The following is a 22931-nucleotide window of genomic DNA, read 5'->3' as shown; positions in this document are numbered from 1 at the left end:
CCTAGGGTCTTTGCTTGGTGGTAACTGCCGTTCAGAAATGGCCAGGGCACACCCTAGGGACGCTCCCCTCGCCAGAAAAAAAACGGCCCAACCACTTTTATCAACGGGAGATGGTTCCTAGGGTCTGGCCCGAGTTTATTTACTGGGGACCCTCTGCCCTCACCCTAGCGCCCCAAGCCCACCTCCCCCAACTCCATAAGGCTCCATCCCGAACACCCACCAGACGGTGCCAGCATCTGAGCATCACCTCCGCGCCCGGTGCCGCCGGCCCCCGGGATATCCGCCTCCGCCCACCCGAAGCCTTTCCAGAGGCTCGAGGCCCAGGAGCCCGGCACCTTCGCTCGGGTTCCGTGCAGAGCCCGCCCTCAGATACTCAGCGCGCCAATTCCGCCCGCCCTGCGGCCTCGCAGCCGGACCCGCTGAGTCAAGGCCCCTCTCACGCACACACCTGTTCTCCCACGGCCGCGGCAGCTTTCCTCTCCTCGCTCCGGGCCTTGGCAGGAAACAAACTGCTCAATTGGTACTGACTGAGAGCAGCTCCATCCACCGCCGCCTCCTCCTCCTCCTCCCCGCCATATTACGGTGCTCAGGCGGCAACGCGGGCTCCTGGCAACCGCCGCCGCCGCCGCCGCCCGGACTCCACCTCTTAGGGCCGGCACTTCCGGTGGTTGCTTCCGGGTCGTTGGACCGGTTTGGCCTCCAGAAAACTACAATACCCGAGGTGCTTTGCGCGCCTGAGTACGCGTCCAGGCCCAGCGATGGAGGGCGTAGTACTTCCGGGAGGCGCGGTGCAAGCTGGGAGGCGTAGTCTTCACTGCCAGCTCGCAAACCTTATTTCATTAAGAACGCTCCTCAGGTCTGAAGTCCTCTGAAATATTCCTTGAAACTGCTATTTTTCACTTACCTGTATAGAGATAACTTCTTTCTGTATAATCGTTGTAATACATACAACGGTCACCAAAATTTTTTTCTCTGTAAATAAAAAATAACTGAATCCTAGATGCCAACTCTAAGCTTCAACACATCCATACCCGCTTGCAAATCAGTGGGAAAATAGCTCCAAGAAAGGTACTTAACAGGTTCAAGATGGCAGGCAAAGCTCAGAATGTTTTGCCAAAGTTCTCTGTCGAAACATGTTACCAGCTTTTTGTCAACTGAAAAAAAAAAAAAAGCACAACATAAGAGTTGTGAGTTAAGTTTTATTTGGGGCAAAATGAGGGCTATAGCCCAGGAGACAGCATTTCAGATAGCTCTGAGAAACTGCTCTGAAGAGGAAGGGGGGAAGAGGAAGGGCCAGTATTATATATAGTTTTAGTGAAGGGGGATCCGTGCAATCAAGCACACATTTTGGCAGAGGCCTGCTGCTAGTCACAGGAGCAGATGTCACTGTTAACGATTTTAGTGCTTTCCTAGATATGAGGAGATGCAAGAATTGGGCTCATAAAATCTTCCGAGAATATCTAACTATCTCCCTGAACTCCTTTCAGGGTGTGTTGAAGGTCAGTGGCTGCAGTGGCTAGTAACTTAATCCTTATAGAGGCAGATGGCAACTGCCAATTTTTTGTTGACATTTCCAAAATATGATTTAACAGCTAGCCACTTTCCATTTCCTAAATCGGCCTTACTTTCTGCCTCTCTTACTGCCTCTTATTTTTTCATATGTAAAATAAGATTTTCAAAAGTGCCTATCACAAGGTCGGTTGCGAGGAACAACTGAGATAATTCTTGCAGTGCCTTGTACAGAAGCCCCATCATTAGCCCTGAGTAGGAGGAGAAGGTTAGAAGGGACTCCGCTCAAGTCCTTTCACTTCTCCTGGCCTCAGTTTCTTCATCTATAAAATGAGGGCATTATTAAAATCCCTTCCAACTTTATAATCCGATTATGCCTCCTTTGCTATGTTCTTTCATTCCCTCAGAATCTGAAAAAAATCCTTCTAAAGTCGACTGAATTCAGTTTCCTGAGGTAATACCCAACCGAGCCTGTTGTGAGAATAACACACAAAGCAGTTGCAGTCACGGAACCTGGAACATGGTTATGTGCTCTATAAATGTTAACTGTACCCTCTAACACTATTATTTTGCCCCACGAGGATGTAAGCCCCATGAGAGCAGGGATCCTTTTCACTTGCTGTTGTCCTGAGCATCCGGACTGCTGTTCGCATACCTTGAATTGAATTAATAAATAGTGTAAGCGTCCTGCCCCTTCAAAGTTTCCTTGACGGCAAAATGGAGTCATTAAGATCCTTTCCAGTCCTACGACCTTAAGACTGCTGTCATATCCCTCGCCTTGCTTCTAGAGTTTGAAAGCCCCGGTGGAAGTCCGGACCACAGAATAACGCAAAACTTTGGAACGTACTTTGGAACGCCAGCCTTGAGCTCGGGCCAGCCTCCGTTGCCTTGGCAGCTGCTACGCCCCGAGCTCTGGAGATCCTCGGCCCTGATTGGCTGGACCTCGGGCTCCTTCTACGGAAGTAGCCGCGGCCGCCATTGTGCGGCGCTGGTCCACTCAAAGGGTGTCAGCTGCGGCCCGCGCTTTGGGCTGTCGTCGTAGCTTCTTGGTCTCCTGTCTGCGGAGCCCGGCGGGACCGGGACTCCCGTCCGTGCCGGTGCGGGCGCCGGCATGTGGCTATGGGAGGAACAGGGGGGCCTCATGGGCCCCTTCTCCTTCCTGATGATGATGCTGCTGCTGGTGACGCGCAGTCCCTTCAATGCCTGCCTCTTCACCGGCAGCCTCTACCTCCTGCTGCGCCTCTTCAGCTTTGAGCCGGTGCCCTCCCGCAGGGCCATGCAGGTGCTCAAGCCCCGGGACCGCGTCTCCGCCATCGCCCACCGCGGCGGCAGCCACGACGCGCCCGAGAACACGCTAGCGGCCATTCGGCAGGTGAGTTCTCCACTCCTCCCGCCCCTGCGCGCCTCCTGGGAGCTTGGACTTCTGCCTGGCCTTCCGAAGGTTCCCCAGCCTTTTCAGGATAGCCTTACCACTTCCCCATTTGCCCACAAGGAATACATTGAAGTGGCCCTCGATCCCTCTGAATTACAGGAAATCTCCAGACTTCAAGTATTTATAGAACACTGCAAATACTTAACGTATTTGCTATGTGCCAGGTACTGAGGATGGTCATGAACAAGACAGAAAGGGTACCTGCTTTCACAGAGTTTGCATTGGAGTAGGGGAGACAGGTCTTAAACAAATAAACACATACATAAGGTACTTTAAGAAAGCGAAGAGTGCAATGAAGAAATAGGGTTACCGAATAAGGAATGTCAGGAGGGTCATTTTAGACAGAAATCGTGTCCGAAGAAGTGACCTTTGAACTGAGACCGGGATTATGAGGAGCCTGCCATGGATCTGGGGGAAAAGTGCTCCAGGAAAAGGGAACAGCAAGTGCAAAGGGCCTGAGGTGGGAATGATGTTGGAATCCTCATGTAACAGAATAGACAGTATACGGCCTGACTTCAGGGGACAAAACAGAGGCTGGTGTGTGAATGAAGTAGGAAATGTGGCCAGGTTAAGTAGAGCCTTGGTCAGTGGTTAGCTAACATATTCTAAATGGATCACCTTCACAGCGGCTGTCTTTACTTGTCCTCCAAATTATCCAGATCATCTCCTTATCACCTTTCCCCATGGTCAGACAACACTAGCAGCGGGACTTCTGATAATTTCTGCCTCCCCTTTTCACAAGTCTCTCTTGGCAGTCTCCGGACTTCATCATAATAACAGCTTGCATAATAAGAGAACTTTGCAGTTGTCTAGGCACTTTTGCATATGTGGAAATATATCTGATCCTCTCATTTCTCTGAAACATTATTTTAACAGTAAGTGGTTAGGAAAACTGGCTCAAACACACACAGCTCCTTTTGGAATTCAGCCTTCTGATTCCAAGTCCCAGTGCTCTTTGTCATTGATTAGAATATGTTCCAGGATGTAAAATTTGGACTGAATGTCCTTTCTTTGTCCAGCTAGGGACAGACAGTATTGTGTAATGAACAAGTTACTTAAGCGCTCTGTGTCCCAGTGAGAGTCACGGGTAGGATGTAGCAAGCAAGGCACCCTAGGGTACCGCTCCTCACTCTAGTCCCAGCTCTGACCTTAAGTTTCCTCATCTGTAAAGTGGGAATAATGTTAATATCCACCTAATCGGTTGTGATTCAATGAAATAGGCTACCTCACATTAAATGAGAAAGTATGTATGCGAAATACACATATACATATAGTGTGTCATATCCTGTTGTGTTGCAAGGGAATTATAGCTAAACTCCATTCATGTCTTGTATGTTTAGGTTGAACATGTCTTTAATATATGTAATTATGATAAATAACATTGCGCCAAGCTGATTGCTGGTTTTAAGAGGAAATGAGATGTAATTTAGCTTGTTCAAATACAAGGTCATTATCAATGAACGTTTTAGCCGTGACAGAATTTCGCTGCAGAAGACAAGGTCACATCCTCCCTCTTGACTTCAAAAGAAATATGTAGTTTACTTCCTTCAAAGTTTGTTTTTTTGTCCTGTTCTTCTTCACTTTGCTTGTTTGCAGCTCATAATTTATATTCTTAAACATTCTATTATGTAAAAAGTCAGGGAAGACATTCTGACAGTGATAGAATTTCTGGTAGATTATGGAATAGATGGAGAAGGAAAAACTTGAGAGCGGTGAAACGAATGCATTCCAAAAACAGAGTCACGATTATAAACAGTGACAGAAGCATGAAATCAAACCCACAGTCCACTCCACAGAGGGGCCAGAGTGCAGCTTTAAAAGTATAATTCAGATTATATCATGCCCATATTTAAAACCCTCCAGTGGTTTTTCTATTGCAATTAGGTAAAATCAAAACACCTTTCCATTTTGGACCTTTCTCAAAGCCCCAACTCTCTCTGTTTAAACCACCTTGGGTGTTTGTTAATGATGCTTTTGGCTTCATGTAATAGAGAATCTAACTTACAATATTTCAAACAATAAGGGGACTGTCTCACATAGCAAGAGGTGTGTGTGGGAGAGGTGACTTCCAGGATGGTTTATTTAGCTCTTCAATTTGTGATTGTGGAGGACACCGTTTCTACTGATCTATCTGCTCTGCCACCTGCAGCATATTTACTAGCCCTCATTGTAGTTGCCAGGTGGCCATTGCAGCCCCAGGACTCACATCCTTACATATCAGCATCCAGCCTCAAGAAAAGGCTCTACTCCCTCTTCCATAAGTCTTTCCCAGAAGTCAGTCAGTCTCTCTCACTCTCTCTGACAGATGCACACGGAGGGGTTGGGAATAGTCCACTTACAGCAGAGGAGAAAGCTGAACACTGGGGAAAGAACAGCTCTCTACCAGCAGGGAAGAAGAAAGGGAATAGATCTGGGTAGGCAATCAATACTTTGTGGCTCCTTCCTACCTTGGGCCTTTGTATTATATTTGCTATTTTTTCTACTTAGAAAACTCTTCCCCTGGATCTTTGTATTGTTGACTCCCTTTTATCACTAAGGTCTCAGTTCAAGTGTCATATTCTTAAAGAGGCCTTCCCTGATTGCCTTGTCTAGTGACCCCCACAAGCCTTAACTTTCACATTACCCTCTATTTTCTTTTTCAAACATTTATCACTATCATAATACACGTAACATGTGTATAGTCTGTTTCTCCCCACTAAAGTGTAAGATCCGTGTTCCTTTTCTTTCTTGCTCACCACTCTCTCCTCACTGCTTAGAACAGTGCCTGATTCATAGTAGACACTCGATAAATATTTTTGGAAGAATTGTGATGTACAAATAGGCAATAAGCCCATCAGAAAAAATACTCAACATTATCAGCCATCAGAAAAATGCAATTCAAAACCGCAGTGAAATACCACTTCATACCCACTAGGACAGCTATAATCAGAAAGACAGACAGAAGTATTGGCAAGATTATGCAGCAGTTGGAACCTTCATACACTGATGGTGGGAAACTAGTCTGGTGGTTCCTCAAAAGGTTAAATATAGGACTTCCCTGGTGGCGCAGTGGTTAAGAATCCACCTGCCAATGCAGGAGACACGGGTTCGAGCCCTGGTCTGGGAAGATCATGGAGCAACTAAGCCCATGTGCCACAACTACTGAGCCTGTGCTCTAGAGCCCGCGAGCCACAACTGCTGAAGCCCACCCGTCTAGAGCCCGTGCTCCACAACAAGAGAAGCCACCGCAATGAGAAGCCCGTGTGCCGCAACTAGAGCAAGCCCACGTGCAGCAATGAGGACCCAACACAGCCAAAAATTAATTAATTAATTCTTTTTTTAGAGAAAGGTTAAATATAGAATTACCATCTGAAGCAGCAATTTCACTCCTAGGTATATACTCAAAAGAATTGAAAACATGCATCATGCAAAAACTTGAACAGGATTGTTCATAGCATTATTCATAATAGCCAAAAAGTGGAAACAACAGAAATGTCCATCAGCTGATGATAGGATAAATAAAATGTGATATAGCCACACAATGGAATATTATTTAGCAAGAAAAATGAATGAAGGCCCCATACATGTTATAACATGAATGAACCTTGAAAACAACATGCTAAGTAAAAGAAGCTTGTCACAGAAGACTGAATATTATATAATTCTGTTAAATAAAATGTCTCGAATAGGCAAAACCATAGAGAAAGAAGTAGATTAGTAGTTGCCAGGGACTGGGAGGGTTGGAGAGAGAAGTGGGGACTGACTGCTAATGGGTATGGGGTTTCTTTTTGGGGTGATGAAGATGTTCAGAAAGCGATTGTAGTGATGGTTGCACAACTGCAAATATGCTGAAAACCATTGAATTGTATACTTTAAATGGATGAATTTTATGGTATGTGGATAGTATGTCAAAAGCCATATAAGTATAATGACTTTATTAAAGGAGACACTTTTTAAATCAACTTCGTCAAAGTATAATTTACATACAATAAAAGATACATTTTCAGTATACAGTTTGATGAGTTTTGATAAATATTTACACCTGGGTAGCCACCACCTCAATCCATTTCCATCACCCTAGAATGTTCCTTTGTGTTCTCTTTGGAGTCAACCCCTACTCCTGCCTCTGCCCCAAGACAATCATTGATCTGACTTCTATAACTATACTACACTATACTATTCTATTACTAAACTATTAGTATAGTTTCAAACTAACATCTTAAGTAAAATTTTAATAAATTACAGTATTTATGTAGACTAGTTTATGTGAAGTGTGTATGTTTAGAAGAAAAATACTATTATAAGAAACTTCTTGAAATAAGAGTATAAAGTATATACTAATATGTGAATCAGATTCAGGGGTTTATCTTTTTGCCTCTACATAAAAGTATTGGGAAAGAAAGTTGAATGCAGTCATTAGAAGATCTGGTCTAAGAAGCTCTAGTATGGTGAGCTTTTATAGCACTTTTGTTTTGGGCCTTAATAAACTACACAGAAAAGACAAATAAATGAACTCATTACCTTTAGTATTCTTGCTAAAATACAGTGTCTCACCATTGTTATTTTTTGTTTTGTAGCCAAGTAACAATGGCCCTAGCGGTATAATTGAACCGAATTACTAGCATCAAGGAATAAGGTTAACATTTGTATTACAGTGAGAGAGATGCACTGTGAATACTGGAAATGTGATCTTGTTTTATGTTATAAAATATATAACCCATGTTGATTTACCAGTGCATTATTAAACTTAGGAAAGATATACCTTTTTTTTTTTTTGGCTGTGTTGGGTCTTCGTTTCTGTGCAAGGGCTTTCTCTAGTTGAGGCAAGCGGGGGCCACTCTTCATCGCGGTGCGCGGGCCTCTCACTATCACGGCCTCTCTTGTTGCGGAGCACAGGCTCCAGATGCGCAGGCTCAGTTGTTGTGGCTCACGGACCTAGTTGCTCCGCGGCATGTGGGATCTTCCCAGACCAGGGCTCGAACCCGCGTCCCCCGCATTAGCAGGCAGACTCTCAACCACTGTGCCACCAGGGAAGCCCCCAAGATATACCTTTTAATCTTATAAAAAGATGTACCTTTTAATCAGTGTAGATGTAAGCATTACATCTTATGTAATGACTTTTTCACTGAGGCATAAGTGTTTTTCTAGTCATAATAGCTTATATTGAGTGCCACCTCTGAGCCAGGCACCAAGCTTGGTGATTTACATACATTATTTCTAAATCCTCACAACTCTTAAGATCATTAAAGAAGCATCATCATAAAAATGATGAAACGGAGGCTAGAGTAATATTTGTAATTAGATGACATAGCCAGTTAGTGATGGAATTGGAATTTTTAGAGGGGGAAATCTTGGTCATATATGTGAAAATCAAACTTTGAAGCCTAGAAGCAAATAGTTGTTTATAAGTGAGGGTAAGAAAGGATTTAAATAAGATAGACAAATCTCCACCTATAAAGGACATAATTAATAAATTTGACTATTTTACAGTTAAAAACATGTTTAAAAACAACAATGGCTAATGTTTATTGAATGCTTACTATGCACTAGTACAGTGCTGTATGTTGTTTATGGGTACCTAATGTGTAGTAAATATATAAAGACCTGTAAGGGAATGATATAGAAATTATGCATGTCCACTTGGCAGTTGCCTCTGGAGAAGAAGGGGGGAGGATTTTAGCTGTATCTGTAGTGTGATAGTAAAGTCATGTGGTTAAGAGTGTAGCCTCTACCACATCCTAGTTTGTGTAACCCAGAGCAAGTTTCTTAATCTCTCTCAGTTTCCTCATCTGAAAATGAACATGTTAATAGTACCTCCTGAAGGGTTGTGAGGATCAAATGAGTTAATACATTTCAAGCAGTTAGAATAGTGCCTGACAAATATAAAAGGCAATAAATAATATAGCTATTATTGTTTTAGGGCAGCAAGAGATTGAAGCAAATATGGCAAAATGTTAACATCCGTTAAGTCTTTTTTTTCCTGTATACTACTATGTATGTTTGCAACGTATGTTTGCATAATTTTAAAAAAATTTAACTTTAAAGTCTTGATCATAATGAGTGTTTCACGTCTTCATTGTGACAAAGAAGCCAAGGAAGCAAATGTTGGATAGTGTGTCTCAGAGGAGCATGGCCCCTCAAACTTTATGTTCATGTTCTCTTTTTAGATAAATTCTTGTGTGCCTTATCGGGCTTACCAACTTGTTGGCCAACAGCCAGTGCTGCTCACATAAACAAAATCTAGTGTCCTCTAGAAGCAGTCTTGGTGTTTCTGCTCTAGAGGATGGAATTAAACCAGCAAAAACCTGACTCGTCCTGTTTATACCAAGGTAGTGCAATATCCAAATAATCAACAAACACAGGGGAATCATCAGAGATACTGCACCAAAGAGAGTGTAGGTAAACAGTGAAATGTGACTAAATATTTGTAATTGTAAGCCATTAATGGTCTGTATAGTTAAAGTAACCAGAGAAAACAAATTCCAGAAGTCTCCCCATCTGCCACTCTGAGAGTGAGAAAAGTGGGGAAATTGAAGTTTTTAAGGAATCCATAAGTGTGGACACTGAAGTAAGGTTAACATCCATGAAAAAGAGAAATAGGTTGGGTTGCTCTTTGGTATAGGAAGGGAATAGAATCAGTAAGAGAAACTGTCTACTTAGCCAGCCCTGTTGGTCATCTTTAGTGTTTAGATTGCAAAATGACATCTGTGGCCACTTGACATTAATATCGTTGGTTTTTTTGTTAAGGCAGCTAAGAATGGAGCGACAGGCGTGGAGTTGGACCTTGAGTTTACTTCTGATGGGATTCCTGTCTTAATGCATGATAGCACAGTAGATAGGACAACTGATGGCACCGGTCGATTGTGTGATTTGACATTTGAACAAATTAGGAAGCTTAATCCTGCAGCAAATCACAGATTAAGGTAAGTGGTGTATTGTCACCTAAACATATCTTTCAACTTGTGTTGGAGATCACAGAAAGACGCTAGCACCTTCTAATTACATCTTCTGCTCCAGAAGCATTGTTTTGCTGTGTTTTGTTTTCAGCTGTATACAGGTTTCCCAAGTAATGGGCAGGTGCCAGGAACAACAGAAATATGGCATGAATGTTTTTTATCTTTTCCCACTGAGGCCAAATTTGGCTTCAGAATTATTCTCAAGACAATACTCTAATGTGACAATTACTTTGTACTGTCATATAAATTTATATATGTATGTGTGGTGTGTGTATGTGTGTGTGTGTTTATGTATATCAGAGCTAATCGTATAAGATGTTCCAGAAGAAAAGGGTTCTATGATCAAATAAGATCAAACACTATACTTTAGATGTTCCCCTTGGGGATAAACAATTCACGTCAATCAATTCTTGCCTTTAACTTAGTGTTTCTAAAATGTATATGACCACAGAACCCACGCCCTTCCCACCATTAACAACTGTAGACACCTTGGAATTGGTATCTGGGTAATATACTTTGGAACGTGGTTATTTAAATCCCTCTCCTCTTGTCTTTGTAATACCGAAAAATGTGTTCTTATTGTAATTCATGTCGTATCAATTCTCTGGTCAATTTATTTGACCCAGTGATTAAACTGTAGACCTCCCTAAAAGATGATTCAGACTTTATTTTCCTAGGAACTGAAAGAAATTAAAAGTCAGCCAAAGGAAGTCATACTTTAGAAAGAATATTGATAACACTTGAAGGTTCTGAGTCCAAGCTGCTGGAATTGCTCTCTGCTGTTACAGATATTTCATTGCTCAGCTGTAGGCAAGGGGAAGGCTGGTTTTAATATTACAGTGACATTGTAGCTAATAAGATGTCAAATTCAGAGTCAACACTTAATGCAAAAAATGCTTAGGGTCAGCATCACCCTTAAAATACTTTAAGAAGGCATGGTATTGGAGCCAATATACCATCTTAATGTCTTTAACCCAAGCAGTCTTTGTTCCATAGTTGAAAGGTTGCATTTTCTTTGCTTAAATACCAAATAATTGGCTTGTGTTTAGAGACCATGTTGTTGGAAAAGAAGGAAAACTTTCTGTCAGTGGGGTAAAATGCTCATCCTGAGAGGGGAGCATGGCAACTAAGACTAGCCAGAGGAATAGCAAATTCATGTCTCTGATTCCCAGGGAATAGTCACTGAATAGAGTGGCTGGCAGAATTTGCTGTACTATTTATCTTTATCTTTTTTTAAAAACCAGTATCTTACAGTTGAATTAATACCGTTGAATTAGCATAAGTTAAATCATGTAGAGTGAAATTTTGTTATTTGAGAAAAGCTGATTTCTTATGTGTCAGGCACTTAACTTTCCTTTTCTTTTTCAGAAACTTATGTATTAGAAAATTATTTATTTTAACCAGTTTCACTTAAATGCACAACCATACAGTTAACAGATGTATATATAGCTAGGAATTTCTCCTGCATAAGGTTTTATTAGGGAAAGTACAATCTTAAGTCTCTGAGTTCTCCAAAGATGGCATATACTCTGCCCTTTAGTGAGTAGAGTTACTAATTGCATATACTCTGCCCTTTAGTGAGTAGAGTTACTAATTATATTGTAAATCAAGTGACTGCCTAAAAAATAAATGATTTTTGTTGTTGCTGTTCTGTGGCCAAGAATATCTTTAATTTGGTTTAATTAAATATTTTAAATATTTTTATATTTTATTTTTTATATTTTATATTTATATTTAAATATTTTAAATATTTTAAATATTAAAATAAACATATTATCCTTGGACTTTGGTATGCTTGGAGAAAGGAAGTTGGGGAAAACACTCTTTTCCTTTGGTTGGGAGACATTTTTCAAATGTCTGTTTCACTAAACTTTTATCTTTTCCTTGTTCCTACAATGTACTATTCCTTTTCCCTCTCTTATAGGAATGATTTCCCTGATGAAAAGATTCCTACCCTGAGCGAAGCTGTTGCAGAGTGCCTAAACCGTAACCTCACAATCTTCTTTGATGTCAAAGGCCATGCAAATATGGTACAGTTTATACCATAGACTGCACTTTGGAAAAGACAGCTTTATTTAAGTGCTAGTTTGTTCCAAAATTAACTATATACTTTATTTTTTATATTCTTAAATTATTTTTACAAATTATATTTGCTTAATGGAAGTTTACAGTGCAAAAATCCACATCTTCAAGGAAACAGTAAATTATGGTTAACCTTCTAACCTTTGATGGAACCATTTAACAATCCCCAATATTTGACAACTAGCACAAAATAGAAGAGTCAGGTTTCTTTTATTTGCATGAAACATTTACAAAAGATATTAAATGAACAGTAAAGAGGCACTTCTTGAACAGAACACTTAAGTAACCTCATAAAAAAGGCTCCAGGAGTTGGACACAAGACCAGTTACATCTGGCTGATAAGAGTCTTAGACAACTCTGGACTGAATTTAAAGAAAACTCCTATATTTAAAGCTTCTGATAGTTAAGAGGATATTTGTCTTCTACAAGGATTTATGCCTTTCGTATGATTTCTATCCCTTACGTATAGTTTTGTTATTCTATGACTTGAGTAGTTATACTTTTATTTATTATAATTTCTTAAAATATGTATTACATTCTTAAATAAAATTTTGCTTAAATTTTAGAATACATACTTTTACTCATAAAAACACATTATTGCAGTGGAAATCAGTGGTAAAATATGGTTCAGATTACATTTGTTCTCATAACCAGCTTTTCAAGTACAAATACATCTTTCAAGTACAAATGTAGTTGTACAACTTGGGTATTTTCCCCCAGCAATAATTATAATCAGTAATGGCCATCTACTGATGGAGAGTTCTGATGATACCAACTTTTTTTTTATTTCAGTTTTTTTTTTTTTTTTTTTTGGTGGTACGCAGGCCTCTCATTGTTGTGGCCTCTCCCGTTGCGGAGCACAGGCTCCGGACGTGCAGGCTCAGCGGCCATGGCTCACGGGCCCAGCCGCTCCGCGGCATGTGGGATCCTCCCGGACCGGGGCACGAACCCGTGTCCCCTGCATCGGCAGGCGGACTCTCAACCACTGTGCCACCAGGGAAGCCCCCAACTTTTTTTTTTAATTAGCCCAGGATATTGTTGAAACCAGTTGTTAAAACCTGAAATATGAGCCTCTAACTTAAGTACAATAAACTCCCATTTTTGAAGAAAGAGGAGAATGGTGCTCTGGCTAATTTATTATTCTGGTAAAGTGATGGTTCTATATGTCTGGGTTTTCCAGTCAGTCTGCATCAGAATCACCAGGAATACATATTAAAAATCCAGATTCCACCCAGAGATTAAATCTTAAAAATGGCCAGGGTCATGGGGTCAAGGAACAAGATTTTTAATGAGCACCTCGGGTTTTATTGATGATAACGGCCCATGTTTCGGAACCCTGATAGGCCCTACATTTCACCCATGGTGTACTGACCTTCATGATTATTTTCTTAGAATAAAGAGGGGTGAGGGAGGAGAAGAAAAATTTTTTTTTTCCAGCTCTTTGAGCTTTCTGGTTGGGTGCTCACAGCTGGTTTGGGCAGCATTGGGCAGAACATAGTGATCTAATTCACCAAAATGGGAGCGTAGGGACTTAACTGGTTGCACAGTGGTTAGGAATCCGCCTGTCAATCAGGGGACACGGGTTCGAGCTCTAGTCTAAGAAGATCCCACATGCCATGGAACAACTAAGCCCATGCACCACAACTACTGAGCCTGCACTCTAGAGCCTGCGAGCCACAACTACTGAGCCCGCATGCCACAACTACTGAAGCCGGCACGCCTAGAGCCCATGCTCTGCAACAAAGAGAAGCCACCGCTGTGAGAAGCCCATGCACTGCAATGAAGAGTAGCTCCCACTTGCCGCAACTAGAGAAAGCCCGTGCACAGCAACGAAAACCCAGTGCAGCCAAAATAATTAATTAATTAATCAATTAATTTTAAAAATGGGAGTATAAAGGAACAAGTGTTGTCATTAAATTGGAGACGATAGAGTACAGGAGCCAAGATCTCGGGCTTTGGAGATTGTGATTAAACTTTCACCTACTACAGTGTAACCTTAACCTTGAAAAGCTTCTGTTTCCTTATGGGCAAAATGGGAACAATGTAAGAAATGACCACATAGGGTTGTTGTGAGAATCAGATGAAGAATGTAAATGAAGCATCACACATGGTGCATGTTAGTTCACAGCAAGAAAACGACTTCGGCTCTATAGCTCACACTCTGTGATATTAGTGAAGGGAAGCATGACATGAATAATTTCTATGTTCTTTTTTATTTTGGGGAATGCGTTTAGTTGCTTATATTTGGGTATAGGTTATGTGTGACTTTCCAAAAATTAGGGGTATTTCAAGAATTATGATGTAGCAACATTACATTCCACCTAACCTCTGGTCATCTCTGTTGTTAGCTGCTACTGTTGCTCAGTGGCCAAATCTGTTAATTCACTAGCGGTTACAAAATATCAGTATTTTAATTCTATCACTTCTTCTTCATTTGGTAGCTGGTCCACTGCAAAAAGAAACTTCTGCTCTTCTTGGGAAGAGTTGGGAGACTCTTCCCAGTTTCTCACTTGTCCCATTGCTTCTCCCTCCGTTTTGATGATGGATGACGTTTCCTCTTAGTCGCCTAGACTGAGAAAATCTACCCTTTCTAGTTTGCAGACTGGTTGACTCCCACTTCAGCTAGGAAAGGCAGAGGGAGATAGAGTTGTGGGTATAAAAGGACCTATCCTAGTGGCTAAACTAGAGTATAAGGAAAAGATTTTAAAATTTTGCTTCCAACCTCCACTGGCCTGTAGTCTGCCATACTTTTCCAAAGTATGACAAAAGGAGGTGAGCCTCTCAACAAAATAGTAAAGCAGCAGTACCCCAGCTTCTTCCTTATCTGCTGATGTGAGTTTAAAATGCATCCTAGTGGATAATGCAACCTACCAATACTCCTTTGAACATCCCCATATATTAGTAAACTTCTGATTTACTTAATAGAGTTGTACTTATGTATAGTAGTTACTGGTTGGGACTACATTTTAATAGATTTTAAATACATGAATCTCTTTTACAGGCTACTGATGCTCTAAAGAAAGTATATATGGAGTTTCCTCAACTATACAATAATAGTATTGTCTGCTCTTTCTTGCCAGAGGTTATCTATAAGGTAAAATTCTGGATTTTTGTTGTATATAATATTATGTTAGTTGGTGGTAATAATAGCAATGGGCTAAATAAGCATAAGATAGATGCCAGTTAAACTGAACTGAATCGATTAAGAAACTTCTCTTTTTTTGAATTTTATTATTTTTTATACAGCTGGTTCTTATTAGTTATCTATTTTATACATATTAGTGTATAGGTGTCAATCCCAGTCTCCCAATTCATCCCACCACCACCACCACCCACCCCGCCCCCTTTCCCCCCTTGGTGTCCATACGTTTGTTCTCTACATCTGTGAAGAGACTCCTCTTTTTTTTTTTTTTTTTTTTTTGCGGTACGCGAGCCTCTCACCGCTGTGGCCTCTCCCATTGCGGAGCACAGGATCCGGACACGCAGGCTCAGCGGCCATGGCCCACGGGCCCAGCCGCTCCATGGCATGCGGGACCCTCCCGGACCGGGGCACGAACCTGCGTCCCCTGCATTGGCAGGCGGACTCCCAACCACCGTGCCACCAGGGAAGCCCGAGACTCCTCTTTTAAATTAACAAAAATTCAGGAAGGGGAAAGTACTCGTACGCCGTTTTAAAATACCATGATTCCTTTTTAGCTCCTTCTTTCATGTTGTTTATAGGCTCATTCAGATTACTTTGGGAACATTCTCAGAACAGAATTAATTATATATTTCTGTGTCTCACTAAGTAACAGCAGAATATACCTTTTTAAAAAATAAGTCTTATAATTTAAAATATGCATGATTTGAAATATGCAAATACATAGATACTACAGCAAGCCCTCCTTTAACCATAATCCAGCTTGTTTCATCCATAACCCCATTTATCCCCAGAGTTATTTTTTTTTAGTAGATCTTTATTGGAGTATAATTGCTTCACAATACTATGTTAGTTTCTGTTGCACAACAAAGCGAATCAGCCATATGCATACACATGTCCCCATATCCCCTCCCTCTTGAGCCTCCCTCCCATCCTCCCTATCCCACCCCTCTAGGTCATCTCAAAACACCAAGGCAATCTCCCTGTGCTATGCTGCTGCTTCCCACCAGCCAACTATTTTACATTCGGTAGGGTATATATGTCAATGCTACTCTCACTTCACCCCAGCTTTGCCCTCCCACCCCATGTCCTCAAGTCCGTTCTCTACGTCTACCTCTTTATTCCTGCCCTGCAACTAGGTTCATCAGTACCTTTTTTTTTTTAATTCCATTTATGTGCATTGGCATACGGTATTTGTTTTTCTCTTTCTGATTTATTCACTCTGTATGACAGACCCTAGGTCCATCCACCTCACTACAAATAACTCAATTGCATTTCTTTTTTATGGCTGAGTAATATTCCATTGTATATATGTGCCACATCTTCTTTATCCATTCATCTGTCGATGGACATTTAGGTTGGTTCCATGTTCTGGCTATTGTAAACAGTGCTGCAATGAACATTGTGGTACATGACTCTTTTAAAATTATGGTTTTCTCAGGGTATATGAGAAATCTCTCAGTAATGAGAGATTTATTGATTTATTGATTTGCATCCTCTCACTTTTTTTCTTGATGAGTCTGGCTAAGGGTTTATCCATCTTGTTTATCTTCTCAAAGAACAAGCTCTTAGTTTTATTGATCTTTGCTATTGTTTTCTTCATTTCTATTTCATTTATTTCTGCTCTGATCTTTATGATTTCTTTCCTTCTACTGACTTTGGGTTTTCTTTGTTCTTCTTTCTCTAGTTGTTTTAAGTGTAGGGTTAGATTGTTTATTTGAGATTTTTCTTTTTTCTTGAAGTGAGATTAAATTGCTATAAACTTCCCTCTTACAACTGCTTTTGCTGCCTCCCATAGGTTTTGGGTCATCATGTTTTCATTGTCATTTGTTTCTATGTATCTTTTTATTTCCTCTTTGATTTCTTCAGTGATCTCTTGGTTATTTAGTAGTATACTGTTTAGCCTCCATGTATTTGTGTTTTTTACAGTTTTTTTCCTGTAATTGATTTCCAATCTCATAACGTTGTGGTCAGAAAAGATGCTTGATATGATTTCAATTTTCTTAAATTTTCCAAGGCTTGATTTATGACCCAATATGTGATCTATCCTGGAGAATGTTCCATGTGCACTTGAGAAGAAAGTGTATTCTGCCACTTTTGGGTGGAATGTTCTATAAATATCAATTAGATCTATCTGGTCTATTGTTTCATTTAAAGTTTGTGTTTCCTTATTTATTTTCCGTTTGGATGATCTGTCCATTGGTGTAAGTGGGGTGTTACACCCTCCGCTGCTCGATCACCCTCTGCTACTCTCCCCTCCTCCTGGAAGGCCCCTCCTGCCTACCTCTCCTGATCTCCCCAGCCTCAGGGGCGCAGATCCTGTCTGGCCTCCACTTCTCCTCCCCTCTCAGTCCCCCTACATCCTACCGGTTCACTTTGGGGTTCCTTCCGTCTCCTTGGGCGTCAGAGTTCCCCACCAGCAGCCGGCAGGCACCCTTGTTGTGGGGAGAAGCTAACTCTGTGTCTTCCCACACCGCCATCTTGACTCCGCCTCCTCCCCAGGGTTATTTTGAAGCAGATTCCAGATATCATATCATTTTATCCATGAAAATTACATTAAGTATCTTTAAAAAGTGATTCTTTTTTTTTAACATAACCACAGTACCATTATCCCATCTAAAACCACTAACAAGAAGTCCTTAAGATCATCAAATATCCAGTGTAAAAATCCCCCTTGTCATGTATTTATTTTTTTTTTTTTTTTTTTTTTTTTTTTTTTTTTTTTTTTTTTTTTTTTTTTTTTTTTGCGGTATGTGGGCCTCTCACTGTTGTGGCCTCTCCCGTTGCGGAGCACAGGCTCCGGACACGCAGGCCCAATGGCCATGGCTCATGGGCCAAGCCGCTCCGCGGCATGTGGGATCCTCCCAGACCGGGGCACGAACCCGTGTCCCCTGCATCGGCAGGCGGACTCTCAACCACTGCGCCACCAGGGAAGCCCCCGTCATGTATTTATTGAAGAAATCAGGTTGTTTTGTAGAGTTTATTTAACAAAGTCTGGATTTTGCTAATTATGCCATGGTACAATTTAACACATTCATCTCCTCTGTATATTTCCTATAAATTGGTAGTGAGAGCTGAAGGCTTGATCAGATTAGGTTCAATTATTCTTGGCAAGATAATTTCTTAGGCAAGGGTCTTCTTCCATCAGGGGGCGCATAATGTCGGGTTGTCTCGTCATGTTGTCAGCAGCTGTTATTGATGCCAGTGGCCGGCTCTGGCAATTTACTAGGGGTTTTATTTTTATTTTTAATATTTATTTATTTATTTATTTATCTATTTATTTATTTGGCTGCACCGGGTCTTAGTTGCAGCACACGGGATCTTTAGTTGCGGCACATGGGATTGAGTTCCCTGACCAGGGATCAAACCCGGGCCCCCTGCATTGGGAATGTGGAGTCTTAGCCACTGGACCACCAGGGAAGTCCCTACTAGGGGTTTTAAAGTGTCACTATTTTAAGTCTATCATTTCTTGTTCATGTATTACCTAGATGGAATACTTCTATAAAGAGGATCTCTCATCTACTATTTAGCTACCCAATAGGCAAATAAATGCTTAATCCTGTCCTTTATTTACCAGTTTCCAAAATAATGAGTTGGTTCTTCAACAGTGACCAACACAGCATGTATTTAAAATTTTGGAGTAAGGGTGGAGCCTACTGGGATATAAACTGTCATTGAGATGAATAGTGTCCTAGGGCTTCTAGACATTTGGATCAGTGTTTCCCAAACTTCCTTGACCAGGCCTTTAAAATGTGTGATACCTTTTCCAGAGGACCATAGAGCACAGACTAAGAGAATTCAATCCATATCCCCCATTTGTCCTTTGCTCTGTCCTCGTCCCTGCCCCCACTTCTCTCCCTTCTCACCCCATTTCCCTGCCCCCCACAACTTTTTTTCAGCCATTTTCTCTAAAAAGGATCAAAAACTAACCAGCCCATCTTGAAATGATCATGGTTCCATCTTCACTGTGTTCTAATTATCTCTGGCCATAATTTAAATCAATATCCAATTGAAAGTTACTCTTTGTGACATTATTAAAATTTGACCCTGAGGTTATAATGTTCTCATTTTAAAGATAGTATTGCAGTTCTTTTAGGATTGTGGAGGAAGTGTTCTCATTTATACTATATATTAAATGCTTTACATTCAACACATTATTTTCTCAAAGGGTTTATGATGGAGTATTTATTTAGTAGACATGGGGGGCAGCATACCTCCTTGTACAGACTGAGTACATTGGCTAAATCTAACGAACAAATGAGAAGTATTGGCCTTAAGATATGATAATTGCTTTATTTTCCAAAATTCCTTTCAGATGAGACAAGCAGATCAGAATGTAGTAACAGCTTTAATTCACAGACCTTGGAGCCTTAGCCATACAGGAGATGGGAAACCACGCTTTGATACTTTGTGGAAACAGTCCATGTTTGTGGCATTGGACATTTTGCTCGATTGGAGTATGCATAATATCTTGTGGTACTTGTGTGGAATTTCAGCTTTCCTCATACAAAAGGATTTTGTATCTCCGTAAGTTGGAAGATTTTTTTTATCTTCTCCTGATACATTTCCTGAATGTTCTTCTTGAAAAGGGAGGATTAACAGTGGACACCTGGATTGGTTCCCACCCATGAAGCCCACCATGCCTTTATTAAGTTGAAATGCCACTAGCTTCTTAGGTGGGAAGAGTTTAGGCATATTTCACTGTTTCCAAAACAAGTTGATCAAATATTCTTGGGTTTTAATGCATTTTAAAGAAAAAATAAACGTGCCAAACTATGACAACAGAGACAGAGACAGAGAGATTGTATTTTGTTGTGATTGGCTCCCTTTAAAAACCAACATAGGATCCAGGGCAGAACCACAATGAAGATGTCTTGTGGGCACCTACCTCATCTATCCCAACTTTCCTCCTGCTCCCCTGTATATTACAGGCTCTAATCCATTGCTCCCAGGAAACTTTCCATTCCCTAACCTGCTAGCAATCTCTGAATATTTATTTTGGCAATTTTATAGCTGTGTATTTCAGGTGGTTACAGTTGTAAGTTTCATATTATTTCAGGCATGTGTGCATTCAGTTCAATATTTGTTGTACGCCTGCAGTATTGCAAGGTACTGTATTAAGAAGCTGAAAATGCTGTGGTAAAGAAAGAAAGCCACAGTCTGCCCTCATGTAGTTTATAGTCAAGTGGAAGAGATAGATGCTAATCAAATAAAGATCCAATAAACATAAAATTAGAGCTAAGATAAATGCTGTGTAAGAGAGAACAGTGCACATACGCTGTTTAATTTGTCCTAGTCAAGGGAGTCAGGGAAAACATCCCGAAGGAAGTAACAGCTGAGCTAAGATCTGAAGGGTGTGTAGGAAATGAGGGGATTGGGGGTGGAGGTCCAAGTCAGAGGGGAAGACACGTGCAAAAGTGCTGTGGCAGGAAGGAGACTGGTTCTTTCAAGAAACTGCAGGAAAAATCAGTACACACACAGTACAGCACAGAAAAGAAAAGAGGGGAGTGTGGTGTAAGATGAGGCCAAAGAGACAGGTGGGACTAGGCTAGGTACAGCCTCCGGTAGGGGTTCGGGGTGGGGGGGGGTCTTCAGCAAGTGGCTGAAGCGTTGAAAGCCGCAGTGGCGTGGAGGAGGTGCTTATGCTTGGTTTAGAACACCCTCTGGCTGCAGTGCGGAGGCCAGTTAAGAGGCTCCTTCTGGGAGCTGTTAGTACTCAGCGAACACCATATTTAGGGACCATTGTAGATTCCTGAGACAATTGGCATTATTCTAACAAGGTTGGTTTTTCCTCTTTCTCCAGGGACTACTTGAAGAAGTGGTCAGCTAAAGGCATTCAGGTTGTTGCTTGGACTGTTAATACTTTTGATGAAAAAAGTTACTATGAATCCCATCTTGGTTCCAGCTACATCACGGACAGCATGTTGGAAGACTGCACACCTCACTTCTAGACTTTTCCCCCAGGGAGGAAACACAGGTACAGAAACTGCCTGCTGGCCTCATGGAGGAATATCAATATACCCAAGCCCCTGGGGGATCAGGTGGCTCACACAAGTACTAGCTGGTAACTGGGTATTTACCTGAACCAAAGCAAAACCCAGTGTTGCTCCCATGCTCCATGGAATGCCTGAGTTCAAAACCGATGCTCTTGAAAGTCTGGGTGTGCAAAAAGGCACAACACTCCTGCCCCGACCTAGCTGAGGCACACACTGAAACCCAGTGAAGATAAGCACAGATTGAATTGTGCAATTTGGGGGTGCAGATGCAAATGCACGGGAAATGCACGACCACTCAGAGTTGACGTTTTAAAACCTGACCCACTTACAGAATTTTACTTATTTAAAATATTTGCATCCAGCTATGTTATCAATGTACTGTAGACATCAAACTTGTGACCATACTAATAAAATCATTAAAAGGAGCACTAAGGGAAAACCATGTACCAAGCATCATATCTTAAGACATAAAGAATTTAAGGGAGCTGCTGTTTCCAATCCAGTGGCCAGGGCCCCTGGTGAGACGTTGGTGTGAAGCAAAGAAAATGGTAAGGAGGTCTTGCTATCAGTCTGAGGGATTGTTTATGGTATCTAGAAATAAGAGCTACAGACCACTAGGGGGCAGAGTTGTAGCCTTTCAAGCTGCTCTGCAGCAGATGATCACAGACAGTTAGAACTGGAAGAAACTTCCGGGAACATCTAGGCTTAGCCTCATTTTACAAATGAGAAAATTAAAATCTGTGGAAGGGAAGGGTCTTCCCAGAAATGACAGCTGTGACATAGATCCTGATCTCATGATAAAATTTCTTGTTTACTATTTACCAGGAACTTCAGTGGTTTATTTATGCATTATTTTAATTAACCCTCACAAAAATCTTACAGAGATATTAATCTCTTTTTACTGATAAGGAAACCGAGGTGCTGCAAGGTTAAAGTCACTTACCCAAGGTCTCAACTTCCTTGGTGTAATTGGTATTCAAGTCCAGGTCAGTCGGTTCAGAGAACCACTCAGCTTGTCTGCCTTTATAACGTAGAGCCCTTGATTCCCAGCTCTGCTCTTTCCCATGTGAGCTTCCAGGGGTCTTATTGTGAACTTAAGTGGCATCATTTAAAATGAAGTTGAGTCTTCAGAAAATTGCAAAGCTCGCTGTCTCCTCTAGCTGCCCCGCACCCCCACCATTCAGCCCTATCTGGCCTTATCACAGGCCCACAGCTTAGTCATGATTTCCCTCCTGAATCCTCATGGGTCACCGAGCTCGGTCACCAGCCCACACAGCTGGATGGTGGTGAGAAGCAGACTGATTTTTGCTATAGTTGGTGTTGGCAGGAGGACAATAAATGAGGCTTGGGATGTTTACAAATGAATTTTCTTGAATTTTAAAATTAACAGCAGAACAGAGATTCAGTGAATGGAACAGATATCTAAACTGCATGACTTCCATGCCACGTTATGACTAGAGTGACAAGAGGAAGAGAAAGGGACCAAAGAAAACATCTGAGGACTGAATTCCCCCTTTGGCTTACCTGCAGAGGCTATACAGCAACTGACAGGGAAGAAATTCTCTCGGGGGCAGCACAGAGTTCACAACATCCCTTCTGTGGCGTGAAGACCTTTTGAGAGCCAGAAGTTCTCTGTCTCTTGACCTTTGTCCCAAATCCGTATTGCACTTGACTCAGCCAGGCCCAATTAAGGATTGAGATCCTATGCTAAGGTGGTCGTGGGCCTTGAAGAATGGAGAATTCAGATGAAGAAAGAAGGTGTTAATTACTTACTTGGAAGGTTTAGTAAAGGGGTTAAAAACAGGATTTTTTTTTTTTTTTGGCTGCATTGGGTCTTC

General features: G+C 41.4%; 1 protein-coding gene across 2 annotated transcripts; it reads left to right on the top strand.

The window, feature by feature from the left end:
* Positions 1-2564: 2564 nt before the first annotated feature.
* Positions 2565-21914, top strand: GDE1 (glycerophosphodiester phosphodiesterase 1). 2 transcript variants are annotated; one of them, XM_079719789.1, is made up of 6 exons: positions 2565-2881; positions 9668-9843; positions 11801-11906; positions 14960-15052; positions 19413-19624; positions 20901-21914. In XM_079719789.1, the coding sequence occupies exons 1-6, from the start codon at positions 2621-2623 to the stop codon at positions 21046-21048; spliced, it is 996 nt and encodes a 331-aa protein (XP_079575915.1). In that variant the 5' UTR covers positions 2565-2620; the 3' UTR covers positions 21049-21914. The 2 variants fall into 2 exon arrangements, with proteins under 2 accessions (XP_079575915.1, XP_079575916.1); XM_079719790.1 differs by lacking the exon at positions 14960-15052.
* The last annotated feature ends 1017 nt before the right edge of the window (positions 21915-22931 follow it).

This window comes from Hyperoodon ampullatus (genome assembly GCF_949752795.1).
Source record: "Hyperoodon ampullatus genome assembly, chromosome: 14".
Lineage (NCBI taxonomy): Eukaryota > Metazoa > Chordata > Mammalia > Artiodactyla > Ziphiidae > Hyperoodon > Hyperoodon ampullatus.
This window is presented reverse-complemented; position numbering and strand designations above follow the sequence as displayed.

Bases quoted from the DNA above. Each gene is read 5' to 3' on its own strand.
- GDE1 (XM_079719789.1), top strand. From the start codon at position 2,621: ATGTGGCTATGGGAGGAACAGGGGGGCCTCATGGGCCCCTTCTCCTTC. The intron at 9,844-11,800 runs GTAAGTGGTGTA...CCTCTCTTATAG, and splicing joins GCAGCAAATCACAGATTAAG to GAATGATTTCCCTGATGAAA. The intron at 15,053-19,412 runs GTAAAATTCTGG...AATTCCTTTCAG, and splicing joins TGCCAGAGGTTATCTATAAG to ATGAGACAAGCAGATCAGAA.